This window comes from Tarenaya hassleriana, unplaced genomic scaffold (genome assembly GCF_000463585.1).
Source record: "Tarenaya hassleriana unplaced genomic scaffold, ASM46358v1 Cleome7, whole genome shotgun sequence".
NCBI classification, from domain to species: domain Eukaryota; kingdom Viridiplantae; phylum Streptophyta; class Magnoliopsida; order Brassicales; family Cleomaceae; genus Tarenaya; species Tarenaya hassleriana.
In genome coordinates this window covers 129,882-143,872 of record NW_010969548.1, presented here as the reverse complement: position 1 = coordinate 143,872, position 13,991 = coordinate 129,882, and the positions used below count along the sequence as shown (strand labels likewise).

Sequence of the window (13,991 nt, the reverse complement as noted above, 5' to 3'; positions counted from 1 at the left end):
CTTAAACCCATAAAAAAGAACATAAAATTTAAAAAAAAAAAAAAGGATGGTCAAGAAACAAGGAAGTAGTCTAGTCTCCTCAAGCTGCTGAGCCAACTGAAGAATTATCCCAAGTCAGTCGGTTGCGACCAGAAAGATGGCTGCATTTGCTCGGACAAAATATCCCACGCGTACAAATAGAGTGTGGACGCAAGTGTGAAAGCCTCTTCTCTCTGACGTCGAAAAAAGTGTTCAATCCATATTCTTACAATCGATTTGAACTTGAAATATTTGTCATATGATATAATTATTACTATGTTAAGACTTTTAAAACGATGAATTAATCAATTTCGAGCAAGTCTGACCGTCTGACCAAGGTATGACCGTCTGACCAAGGTATGACCGTCTGACCATTTGGACACGAAAAAGAAAGACCTAAATTAAATTTAAACGATTCGAAAAATTGTATAGGGAATATAAGAAAACTTTTGCATCGTTTTAATATTCTAATTTCATGTGAAAAAAAAAATCTTTCAACATAATTCAATTGTACCCAATGTGTTACACAAACACTACTATTACTTTAGGTCTTATTTGGAAGGAGTTACATTGTCAAACAAACAAAAGATTTAATCCATATTAATACGATCAATTTGAACTTGAAATATTTGTCATATGATATGATTATTACTATGTTAACACTTTTAAAATGGTGAACTAATCAATTTCGAACAAATATGACCGTCTAACCAAAGTATGACTGTATGACCATAGTATAACCATAGTATGACAATCTGACCATTTGGATACGAAAAAGAAATGTCTAAATTAAATTTAAACGATTGAAAAATTGTGTAGGGATTATAAGAATACTTTTGCATCGTTTTGATATTCTAATTTCACGTGAAAAACAAAATCTCTCAATATAAGTCAATTGTTTCCAATGTGTTGTTATACAAACACTAATATTACTTTAGGTCTCTTTGGAAGAAGTTACATTGTTGATGATATTGTTGTTCTTGGCACCATGAGCAAAATCGGATCAGTTTGACCGTTGTGGCATTTCGAAAGCCAAAATTTCTCTAAGTATTTTCATCAAACATTTTTCATGCATTTTCAAATTCTTCAACTTTGGTGTGCCGGATCTCGTTATAGATGAAAATTTTGATTAGTGTAAGCTTAAATGATATTGTTCCTTCGAATGGAATCGAAGTGAAACCCTAATAAGCCAAAATTCTATATAAGAAAACATGTTTGATCAACACTTTTAAATTCGTAAATTTATCATTTTTGAAAAGGTCTGACTAGTTTGACCGGTATAACCCTATGATCAGTCTGATGATATGACCAAAGTATAATTGGTATGACCAAAGTCTGACCGTATGATCAAAGTCTGATCGTCTCACCAAAGTATCATCGGTTTGACCAAAGTCTGACCGTTTGACCGATTTAAATTTAAAAAACGTGTTATATGAGATTATTATTATACCATATTAACACTTTTAAAATGATAAATTCGTCAGTTTTCAAAAAGTCTGACCGCTTGATCAAATTCTGACTATATGACCAATGTCTGACCATGTTATCAAAGTGTGATCGGTATGACCATTTTTTCTAAATTAAGTTTAAACGATTCAAAAAATTGTATAAGGGTTATAAGAATACATTTTATCGTTTTGGTGATCTAATTTCATGTATAAAAAAATCTCTTAATATAAATCATTTTCATCCAAATTAAGTGTGACCGACGGAACAAAATCAGATCGGTATGACCAAAGTCTGGCTGATATGATCAGTATGACGTTTTAAGAACCAAAATTTATCTGAAGATTTTTATCGAACATTTTCAAATTCTTATTTCGGAATGTCGTATCTCGTCGTAGTAGAAAAATATGTCAAGTGTAAGATAAAAATTAAAAAATTTGTCATTAAAATCGCCAACAAAATATTTTTGAAGAAAAAAAGAAAAAAGTTTCTGCATTTTGAATATTTTAAAAAAATGGAAAAAAAAATTCGAAAATTTTTTTTACTATACACAGAGTTACCACGCATTCAATTTTTTAAGAATAAATTAATCTTTTCGTTGTTTTAGTACTTTTTAAAAAATCCTAAAACCATGTCTTAGAAGTAAGAAACGACGGAATTATTTTTGCAATTTTTCCCTTTTACTCATTAAGTAATTTAAACAATACATATCCCAATAATATTGGGCCACAATGACAAAAACCCAAACGCGGAGAAAGCAAAAAACCACAGAACCAAAACTCATCAAAGCACTAAGACAAAAAGGGGGGGAAAATCCACCGAAGAAAGACATAAAATCAAGAATTACATATTATTGTATTAAACAGACAGAAACTTCAAAGACCACTAAAAAAGAAGTCTGGTCTTCAACTCACGGAATGCATATATTTGACCAAAAACTCTTAAACCCATAAAGAAGAACCTGAAATTTAAAAAAAAAAAAAAGGATGGTCAAGAAACAAGGAAGTAGTCTAGTCTCCTCAAGAGCAAGAGGTGAAGAAAAAAAAAATGCAGATACTTAAAAATAAATATACCATAAAGATCTAAATGACCCATCAAGTCCGACAATGGTCGTCTGACTTGAACACGGCATTGACCACTGCCCAAAGCCATCCAGATCCTCCTTTCTCTGGTTTCAATTGGAATTTCCAAATTTCAAAACCCTACATGAAGGAGCATACTAAACTCACAAAGCTTTAAAGAGCCCCCAAGAAAAAAACAAAGAGAGAGATGTCACGCACCTAAGAAATCCAGTAACAATTGCAGCCCAAACGGGCCTGGGAGGAGGCTCTACAAAGCTTTCTATAAACCTCCTTTCATCGCCTTATTCATTCAAGAGGACCCTCCTTTCGTTTCATATAGTAAAGACAAAATGTAATCACTTGCTAAAGTTCATCTCTGAGTATCTGCACGTAGGAGTTAAAATGCAGACAGTTAATTACTTGAGCAGATAAATCTTCTTTTCCTCAATGATCACAGGCTATGCAAGGGTTTGCTTTGATTGGTCCATGAAATCGATAAACACCTACCCAGGTGGATCACATAAATATCCAACCATAGTCATAACTGCAATCCCAAGAAACAGTTTGCACTAGACAGTAGACAGGAATCAAAATATAAGACTTAATAATTTGGGACACCAAATCCAGATGATTTCTACCCAACTAATCACAACCATTGACAAAGAAAAGAGCAATCTAACTAAACTTCAAAAACTCACCTGCGAGGCTGCTTGCTTGAGTTGTTCTGCCGCTGCAGAATCCCATTGTTTGTGGCCTCTACAAATGATGAAAGTAGCTAAACTTCAAACTTCAGTATGACCCCAAACAACCGATTTTTGTTTTAGTTATTGAATCCCTCTTTTGATAGATCAATGCGTGTTGCCTAATATACTAACAAAACAAAAGACCTTTGAATTGATAAGAATATACTTTCCATCGGCTAGCGTCTGCTGCTTGTACTAGACAAAATCTTGTAGAATCATATTGACTCTGTACACACATTACATTCTCTATCCTTGTTTACCATAACAAAATCAATTTTTCATTCAATGTTCTCATAAAATCTGATTTATAGAGATTCTTCCCCAAACTGAAAGAAATAACAGAAACACAAACTCTTTCAGCATTAAAACCATCCTCACATCAGCTAACATTGCATGGAATTGACTTACCAGGTCTCTGTGAGGCTTTCTGTTCATTATCAGGCTTATTAGTACTGTTTTCTTTGCTGCAAAAGCAGTAACTTGTTAGTGTGCCAAAAATTCAACGCTTCAATGGATAGCGAGATGAATAATAAACACAGCTTATATGGCTACAGGAATAAGTAACCAACAAAGCTAATATGACTACATGACTGTAACATGCTTCTGACTTTAGTAGAAAAGCTACTACTATCCAACAACTTTGGCAAATGCAAATCTAATGTCAAATGCTTTTAGAGTTAGTTCAAACAAAGAGCCTTAATGCAAATACAATGTTGTATACTTTTGGATTTCGAAGAAAAGCTACACTGGCACCAAAGCAAATCGGGAATGGCACATGATTCAGACATTATAGAAATAGTACGAGTCAGAAATTAATCAAATCTGGGTGCACAAGTTAATACAACTTGAGACATCACAGAGCTATTCCACAAACCTGGAGGATCCTGCAGAATATAGCCCTGGCCTGCTCGCTTGGTTAGAACCATCAACATCAGCATATGGCGGACAGTACGTAGCCCCTAGAGCTCCCGGACCAGTCAAAATTGGCAGCCTTTCAAATAAATAGTCACACTTTAGAATCAAGTACTTTTCGACGAGCTTGCTTTTGGTGGAGAGGAAGCCAGTAGTCTAACAACAGCAGAGGGTTGATCAACAGCCTGAGCAGAAGGCCGAAGAGAGCTTTGGCCACTCCCTTTAGAAGCTACATGGAGTCACATAGGTGAGAAAGTTTTGTCAATTTGGTTGAGAGATTGATGATTAAAAAAAAAACTTGTCCAGAGGCAGGTGCACCCTTACCTTGACTCATGGACTGAGCGGTCTGATCGGTACAAGAGTAAGGATACCATGTCATCTCGGGGTTTCCTAAACCATGTTCCGGTTGGACATATCCTGGAAAAGCCATGCCAAAAGTGGGGACCCCACCTTGCTGACCACCAAATGGCATAACTGCACATGAATACCGCAATAAAAGTATATATAAAACAAAATTAGTCCCAAAAAGGAAAAGTAATAGCAGGCAGAAAAGCACGAGAAGATACACCAGTCACACTGCATAACCGATCCAACCCCGGCAACCAGGGCAAGTTAAAGGAAACAATTCAAAGGGATGCAGATGATTTCGCATTGTTAGCTTTCAATTTCAGTAACCACGCATGATTCCATTGACATAGAATCTTTTAATCACTCCATTGCAGAAAGAAGAGAGTCATCCGGGAACCACTTACGGGGCAAAAAAGCTGGAAAATTAGGGTTGCCATGGCCCATTGCTAGACTCCCTGCAGGCCCCATAACTTGAGTCCCACCATACAGAAAGGGGCTTCCACTAGGCTGGAGGGCTCCTTTTCCCTTTGCAACCAAAGCATCTGATTCTGAGGCAGATTTCATTTCAGCAGAAGCATACAGACTTTTCGACGAGCTTGCTTTTGGTGGAGAGGAAGCCAGTAGTCTAACAACAGCAGAGGGTTGATCAACAGCCTGAGCAGAAGGCCGAAGAGAGCTTTGGCCACTCCCTTTAGAAGCTACATGGAGTCACATAGGTGAGAAAGTTTTGTCAATTTGGTTGAGAGATTGATGATTAAAAAAAAAACTTGTCCAGAGGCAGGTGCACCCTTACCTTGACTCATGGACTGAGCGGTCTGATCGGTACCGACTGATGAAGATGCAGAAGAAGAAATTTTTGTATTCCCAAAACTCCTTCCAGTAGGCGAACTGCTTTCATTCATGTGCAGTCTTCCCATGCCAACTTGAATATCCTTCTGTGCTAAGCTATTGGAGGACCCTGAAGGATAAAATGGAGGAGAGGCTGAATTCAGAATAGAAACAGCTACATCCTTTTTTGCATGACCGGCTTCAATGTCAGAGCTAGCTGTGGCTGTTGGTGCACGCCCTAAATCAAGGTGAGACTTTTTCTCAAGAGAATTCCATGATCTGCCGATTCAGTAAATTGAACGTTATCAACATTATGCATACCATCATCTGCAAACTACAGAGAAAACAAAATCTAAGAACTCACTGCTTGTTTCGGCCAGAAGATGCTTGATTTCCGTTTCTCAAGGTGGTCTCATATTTTCTGGGCCCTCTCCCTCTAGTGACAGATTTAGAAAACTGGTTTTGATTCCCATTGTCGCTAAATTTCTTAGAACTGCTCCCTCTATTGTATCCATGCTCCTCTCCCCTAGTCCAACCACGTCCTCTAAATCCGCCCCTAGAAGTCCTCCGCCGCTGAGTTTGGACAGAAGTCAATCAATTATTTATTATAAAGGACAAGAAAAATATATGGCAAAAAACACAAACACTGTAAGAGAGAGAGAGAGAGAAGAAAGAGATCCCAAGAAAATTTAGAAACATTAGATTGAGGCACTACCTCATATTGCTTTTGAGGTGAATCCATTTCCTCAAATTTGTCATGTCCCCATTTTCTGTCATCTTTGGATTCCCAGAGCCTCCTTCCACCGTGCATTCGCCTTGCAAGCAAAAAAGAAGATACATCAATTGGGATTACAAAAATAACTAATACGTAAAATATATGATGATCAAAGGCTGGTAAGAAGAACATACCACAGAAATGAAAGAACTAATTGACGTCTTGATGATATCAACGCTAACATATTCTTGCTTTCAAATTTTCACTGTATAAAAATTAGGTAACCAAACCAAACGCAACTATTCAACCTCATTAAATTACTTAAAACAACGGTAGCATCACTGGTCACTAGCCATGCAGATCACATGACATTGAGTTCCTAACTGAAGGCCAATAGCTGAACCTATCAGTTTACCCCGATGTAACCTACTCTGCCTCAAAATCAGTTTACCTCATGTAACACATAGAATCAACTAAGTCCTCAGCCATAGCATCAGCGGATAACTTACAGAGAACTGATAAGAAAAAATACCTGTGTCGGCCACCAGACTTTTCCTGAAATCTGTCATCATGCATATAAAATGCTCCAGCGGTGGGCACGGAGAACGGTCCCTTTTCCTTTTCTTCCTCTTCTTCTACATGAACTGCCGCATGCCCCTTCATAGCCTCTTCCCCATTCGTCCTATCACCCTCCACTGCCTTCATCATATTACCCTGCAATCTGCCAGCCACATGTTCCATGCCGTAGTCTCCTTCAGCATACCCTTCCTCAGTATACTCTTCATCTTCATCAGAAATATCATCCCCGTCTTCACCATCCATGAGCAATCTTTCTTCATCTTCATTCTCATACTTTGCTACACCACCCTGGCCATCAGATTCATCCGAATGAATCTCAGTCCTCAGAGCTCCTCCTTGGCCATCATCATCCTCCCGAGCCGCTTCATCATCCTCGTCATCGCTCGCTTCTTTCCTCCTCATTGCCAAGGAGCGCTTCACCTCCTCAGGATCACTCTCATACTCCACCTCTTCTTCGCCAGTTGGCGCCATAATCACCCCAAGGAACCTGAAACCGAAAGCCACCTCCTAAGCCAAACCCTAGTCCAATAAACTTCCTAAAATAAACAATCGAAAAGCCCTAAATACAGATTCGTGGTCAACATATCTTCCGAATCTCTCTTCACTTAAACGCAACAGATTCTCGACAAATTAAAAGAATAACAAACAGATATCCATCGAATCGAAAAATCGAAAAACAGTAAATGGGAATTCGAACAAAAACACCGCGAAAGCCCTAATTATCGCCGATTGGAGGACGAGGACGAGAACCATCACATACTTGATATCAAACGGAAATCAAGGTTTCATGAGGAAAAAAATCCAGAGACGGTACGGTAGTTTCCGGAAACCCTATACACTCTCAGAAGCGTTGTCGGGCCGATTTTTGGGTTGACGATAAGCGGGACAGGGCAGGCTCAAGGACAGGAATAAACCGACATGTATTTATATGGCGTAATAAAAATAACGCGATAATCCCATGGAAAATACACGTATTTGTAAAAGGGTTTCATCGGAAAAGAAAAAAAAAAGTGTTAAATTATTCTACTAAATAATCCTTAATTTATAACGTTCAAAAAACAATAAAATACACAAACAGTAAGTTTGCAAATTCGCCCACGTTTAACATTTGACTATATTTTGGAATGCTGACTCTATCCACGTCCATGACAGCATTATGGTTTTTTAAAATTTGATCTGAATCGGTTTAATAAACTATATTAACCGATATAAAACCGGATTTAACCATCAAGCAAAAAAATAATAAAAAACCTAAAAGAAATCCACTTTTTTTCTTTCGATTAACAGAAAGTTCACTCGACCTTCAGTCCACTTAATCTTCTGAATCCGAAGCATTCTACAAAGGATTCGAAAGAGATAGTCATTTTAAACAATTTGGTCATGATGCAAAAGGATGCAAAAACAAACCGATGGGGTTCTACGGAACCAAAAGAGGTAGTCGACCCAAAAACGTATGTTTGATGATATTTTGGATATCAAAGATGTTAAGAATATGGCTTACTCATAATCATATGTAATGTGATTAGAATTCTAATCACGTAGCAGTTTATTGATCAATGTTCCAGTGACCAAGAAATTAAGAAATTATATAATGAGATATGAAGTGTCGGAACAGTCGTTACCATGGCTCCATTGGGTGGAAATCTATAGATTTCACCCTCTCTTATCTTTGAAGCAAATTTTCTCTTATCCAAACATACACACGTTACTCCAAAAATACTTAAGCCATATAGACTAAACAAGTTTAAGACATGAAAAAGAAACAAACAAAACTTGGTTAACTTGATTTCGAATCTAAGAGGGTGTACGACATCAAAAAACGATAAAAGACATAAATAAAAAATATATTCAGTATCAATTCAAAATCAAACCCAGGACTAGACAAAGAAGAAAAAGAAGAAGATGGAACTAGCATCCGATATAATTTTTGCATCAAGCATTAGATCCACCTATAATTCAAGACCTCCGTAATTTGCGTTAGAAGTTTGGCCAAACTTTTCGACAGGACAAGGCGTGTTCCTATCAAAAGGCAATTGCCATTGGATTTAGAAAATTCAAATTCCACTGACCAAAAAAACTGTCTTATATAGATCGAGAAATGAGATGTTTACGCAAAATCGAAGTAGAATCAATAGTACTAAGTCTAAAAAAGAAAAAAAGAAGAGAGATCACAACATTAACCATATTGGATATATTGGAAAGAAATATAAATAAAAATAGTTAGATTTTTTATTATTCAATATAAAATATTACAATATTTATAAATAAAAAATACAATCACAAAATATCTTATTTAATTATAAATATCTAAAATATAAAAATAAAGATAAATCTAAATATTAAGTAATCTTTTCAAATCTTTTATATAAAAATCTTTTTTTGAGTGAAGGATTAGTCGTCCAACAAGTGTGAAATATAGTTCCTGAAGAGGCGGAGAAGAAGAGGAAAATGAGAAGATAGTAGCAATGGAGTTACGAGAACCAGGGCGTAGAGAGGGTTGGAGCCGTATGCTGGGTTTTGAATCTGAATCGGATGATTTTTATCGGACACACGTTACACCGACCTTACAACGGTAACCTCGGTTGTAAAAGAAAGTCTTTTTCATCATGTATCAGCCGATAAGATCCAAGCCGTTGATCATCTCGAGAGAGCATATCAACGGTTGAGATGAAAGGGCTAGAAGCGCTCGCTTCTAGCGGATAGGAGATTAATTGACTTTCAACTTGATGAATTAATTTGAAGATTAGGCTTTCCGGGTTCTCCCTTTCTGTATTATATTTTTAAACTCTGCTTTTAAATTGACCGCATAGCGCAGTGGATTAGCGCGTTTGACTTCGGATCAAAAGGTCGTGGGTTCGACTCCCACTGTGGTCGGCTTGTTTTCTTTTACCAGCGCCATTCTTTTCCTTCTTTTTGGGACCCAATCGACGGTCTTTGCACCCAGATTTTGCAACCCCTTTGCTCAAGTGAATAAGGCTTCTTCCATTTTAAAAAAAAGGTTCACATAGCCTCCGACAATGAAGCAAGGAAAAACACTCCAAATACAAAACCAGACATTATCAAACCCATGAAGAAAAAACAGGGATGAGGAAGGGGGCATCAGGCCACTCCAAAAACTCATCCGCGTCATAAATACACTCTTATTCAACAGACCCAAACCTAATCTCCAACGCTCGCTTGCCAAAATACACGACTATGTCACAGTCACGCCCACACTCGAGAGTCCAGCAAACAAAGACAAATACCACTCGCCTCTTACGACTTAAGAGGCATTCCCAAGAGAAAACACATCTTCATGGTAACTTGATCCAGGCCATACATCCTCCTCCAAAGCATCGATATAGTCTCCGGTCTGGCTGTTGCCCAATCTTCAAGAAACAGAAACCAAAATCAGAAACTTTTTTTTTTTTTTATGAGGGTTGATCCCAATTAGCCTTTTCAGCTAGCCGTACCTGTTGATACGAATGCTCTCTCCATCTCCTGCTTCTTCCTTGCACAAGCAGATATGGCTTGAAGAATCCGAAAGATGATGATTAGGCGCCTCTGGACCCTCTTTCAGATGGCTTGAAGAATCCGAAAGATGATGATTAGGCGGCTCTGGATCCTCTTTCAGGTTCCCAGCCTCTCCCGCTGTGTCAAAGCCCGCCAACTCTTTGGGGTCGCAATCCAGAATGCACTCCCCAAAAATATGAGTTGTTTTTGGGTTTGGCCCGTGGGATATTATACATGTATAGTCCTCCGAAAGTGTCATCTCACGAGCAGACAGGGACCGAGAGTATAACCGGCTGGATGTGATATTCATCGGGGATGAACTTGGTTTCATCAGTGAGCTATATTCCTCTGGCGCTCTCTCGTCCCTGAATGCAGCGTCCAAGTCACTCGACTGCGATTGAAAGTCTGCAGACTCGCATAGCGAAGTAGCCACATAGTTCTTGGGCAGAGAATTGGATTTTGCAGAAGGATCCATCACTTCACAGGAAAGCTTTGCGGTTTTACGAATGTCGATCTTGATTCGTGGGGTAACAACTATGTTTTCCTTTCTGAATGAATCGGTATTATTACCTTCATTCCCTTGTCCACTGTCCTTACCCAGGGAATTTAAAATGGAAAGTCCGACTTTCTCACAACCCCATTTGTTCTTTTGGCTGTTCCTGGGGGACGAGCAAGCAGGAGATCTAGGGCTAAACAGGCCCCCAAAGTTTGCAAAAACTCCAAAATCAAGAGAAGATGTAGGGCTTTTGCCTACATCGGGTTCTGACGTGCCTTTAGAGCCAAAACCCACGAAGAAACCCGGGATACTAAAAAGAGAGGTACTTATGCGTCTCAGACCCACTAGATGAGACTTATCCGACGAATCTGGAGAAGAATCAGCCATTAGATCACCATCCAAACACCTGAACAAAGTCTTTGCCTTTTCTTGGAGTCATCTACCATCAGTCCTGAGACCAGACAAAACAGAAAAAAACATACTCACACACTCATTTTGTAATCCAAAAAGCAGCAAAAAGGGCAGGTAAATCAAACAATCTAATCTTCTGCAGAGGAAATACAGAAACACGGCTCGGAAAACTCGGAGAACAAAGAACACAGAAATTGAGACCAAGCCGGCAATCATGTTCCTGTAAGAACAAAGTCCTGTGACTGAAAAGGTTCTCGATCTATTTCATCCGGAAAAGATAACCCCAATGCCTTTCAGTGCCTTGTACCTAATATAGAACAAAGAACACTGAAATCACAAGACTTGAGACAAAATTGGCTAGTAACTGAGATTTGTACAGTCAAGCCTACCTTCCTCAATCCCATGCAAAACCCATTTCCAAAAACCTTCTATCGGGTTCACTCTACAGAAAACGGTATCGAATCTTTGCAAGTTTCGAATCTGATCATTCCTCAAATCAGCCATTAGAAGACAAGATCACTAAACACATATGTTCCTGGGTGCTACATTTCCTCCCAGAGTCAGTCCCCGATAAGTTCAGCAATATCTATTCAGAGAAAAGCCCGATTCACCATAACTTGTGGAGATTCGTTATTGGATTGATTTCAACGGCCAGAGTTCAGAAAACCCCCAAATTAGACCCCCGGAGAAAAGCAATTGAAATTGATCACAGTAGTTTCAAATCAAGGTTTATCCCATGATTCAAGAGAACAACCATAGAAATTATCAGGAAAAGGAAACTAACCATCCTCGCGCCTTAGCTCTTCATCAGTTAACACAAACCACTCAAATGGATGAGGTATCAAAGAAGAAACTGAAACCCCAGCATAAAACGACTGAAATGACCAGTTGAAATCGATCAAAGTGGTGTCAAATCAAAAGCCCACTTGGGTAATCGAGTTTATTTTACGATTTAAGAAAGTCTCCGTAGAGATCACCCAAAGAAAAGAAAGTAGAGAGAGAGATTATCAACAGCACCTTGGCTCCTCCTCCATGGACATAAGCTACTTTACCGAAAACCCAAAATGCAGATTATCGATTCTACCAAAATAAAAGAAAGTCACATTTCCATGAATCTCGATACGAAGCTTCTTCTTCTTCTCCCTCCCTCCCTCTCTCTCTCTTCTGTGGTGGTGCTATGATGATTGTTATTATTATCACATCAAATGGGGGGGGAGACGTAGAAGGGTTAATGTATTTTTTAGATCAATGAAAAAAGAAATGATATTCGTAATAATATTCGTTCTTTTTTTTTTTGGAATGATTTTTCAAGAAAGGGAAAAAAATAACGTGATGGAGATAATCGCGTGTTTCGCGTTCATACCATGAAACAACATTGTACGGATGATCGTGGCGCCCATTACCCAGTGGCGTTTCGATCAGATTCCCGATTAGACCCCCCATCTTTCCATATTTTACATTTCTTCCCCAAAATAATTCCCTACTAACACATTTGTCAGTTCTTAACAAATTATAGAAATATTACTCTTGTTTCACCAATACAGCATACCATCATTGGATATAAGCACAACCAACAAATAAGGTATATATATACATACATATATATATATATATATATATATGTTAACAAAAAATCTAATCATAGAATATTATCCTTTTCATAAAAAAATCTAATCATAATAATATAGGAAGGCTAAATTTTTGAATATTAACTACTAAGGGGATGGGTAATATTATCCTTATTTTCACCAATACATACAGCAACCATCAATCGATAAGGACAGCCAACAAATAAGAAAAAAATATATATGCTAACAAGAAAATTAATCGTAAGACTGAAAGGCTGAATTTCCCGATAATAACTGATAAGTGGATGGGTAAATCATGTAAAAAATTCTTCAATTTGGAAAAATTGGAACTTTTCATTTTAACAAATAAAATTCTTTAATTTAGAAAACAAATTAATGTGTATATATATGTATACATGAATCTTACATATATGTGCGCGCTTATATATATATGTATATATGTATAAATATTTTATTGAAATTTTCTTTTTTTAGTACTAAATTGATAAAAGAATTACGTGACGATGTCGATGTGGACGATTTAATTTTGAGTAATATTTAAGTGATAGTGTTTGATAAGTTGGAGACTTTTAGTGATTTTTTTTTTCTAATCGAATAATTTATTTGTTAAATGAAAAATAGATTAATTAGTCTCATAAATTGAGGATTAACGACTATAATGAAATAGTCAAACAATCCCATACTAAACATCTTCTACATTCGACAATATATATATATATATATATATATATATATATATATAATATTTGGCCGGACAAATGAATCGATCCATCAAGAGGCACCGTGATAAATTGCAAAAACAAAATAAAGGGGATTTGAAACAGAGCCGTGGCCCCATGAGCTTTTTCTTCGGTAAGCATAAAAAGACAAAACTGAATTATGGGTTTAGAAGGTGCCAATTTAGGTAACTCGCGGCCCGACCCAATCAGAAAAATAGCGAGTTTTAGATCTAAAATTTTTTATCCGAAAAAGGTTGGATTTTTGAATCGGGTTCAAATCGAAATTCGCATCCAATTCGAATCGATTCAAAAATTTGATATTTAAAAAAAAATCCAAAAAAAAATAATTTTACAAAGCAATTTGAGCGGGCGACCGGTCCGACCCAATCCAAATCTGAAATATATAAGATCATCCTTCGAATTGGATTATATAGGTACGAAGAAAACCGGACCAATCCAAAATCCTTGGGTCGAGTCACTCGACCCTATTGACACCCGCACTGATTGAACTGATGGAGATTTCAAACGACTACTAATTTTGTTGGGCTTCCTCGGCCCATTCTAAATTTCCCGTCTCTTTTTTTTTTTTTTCTGAAATTCCTGAAAACCTGGTTAATGTTATTATCATAGTCTT

The 13,991-nt window shown here is 37.4% G+C and overlaps 2 protein-coding genes and 1 non-coding gene across 7 annotated transcripts; 1 reads left to right on the top strand and 2 right to left on the bottom strand.

Annotated features, from left to right (window-relative positions):
* Positions 1–2,122: 2,122 nt before the first annotated feature.
* Positions 2,123–7,545, bottom strand: LOC104800435. Its single transcript, XM_010523230.1, has 13 exons — positions 7,348–7,545; positions 6,604–7,137; positions 6,072–6,171; positions 5,721–5,929; positions 5,322–5,635; positions 4,933–5,226; positions 4,552–4,654; positions 4,143–4,259; positions 3,677–3,732; positions 3,224–3,281; positions 2,745–2,909; positions 2,538–2,666; positions 2,123–2,425 (listed from the first exon to the last, which is right to left on the bottom strand). The coding sequence occupies exons 1-11, from the start codon at positions 7,401–7,403 to the stop codon at positions 2,882–2,884; spliced, it is 1,869 nt and encodes a 622-aa protein (XP_010521532.1). The 5' UTR covers positions 7,404–7,545; the 3' UTR covers positions 2,123–2,425; positions 2,538–2,666; positions 2,745–2,881.
* Positions 7,546–9,450: 1,905 nt separating this feature from the next.
* On the top strand, positions 9,451–9,524 carry TRNAR-UCG. Its single transcript has one exon. It is a non-coding gene; the product is annotated as a tRNA-Arg (tRNA).
* Positions 9,525–9,612: 88 nt separating this feature from the next.
* Positions 9,613–12,247, bottom strand: LOC104800434. Of its 5 annotated transcripts, none has more exons than XM_010523227.2 (4): positions 12,067–12,247; positions 11,834–11,924; positions 10,103–11,089; positions 9,613–10,018 (listed from the first exon to the last, which is right to left on the bottom strand). In XM_010523227.2, the coding sequence occupies exons 3-4, from the start codon at positions 11,023–11,025 to the stop codon at positions 9,913–9,915; spliced, it is 1,029 nt and encodes a 342-aa protein (XP_010521529.1). In that variant the 5' UTR covers positions 11,026–11,089; positions 11,834–11,924; positions 12,067–12,247; the 3' UTR covers positions 9,613–9,912. The 5 variants fall into 5 exon arrangements, with proteins under 5 accessions (XP_010521529.1, XP_010521531.1, XP_010521528.1 ...); XM_010523229.2 differs by lacking the exons at positions 11,834–11,924; positions 12,067–12,247 and adding exons at positions 11,201–11,356; positions 11,439–11,817; XM_010523226.2 differs by lacking the exon at positions 11,834–11,924.
* Between the last annotated feature and the right edge of the window lie 1,744 nt (positions 12,248–13,991).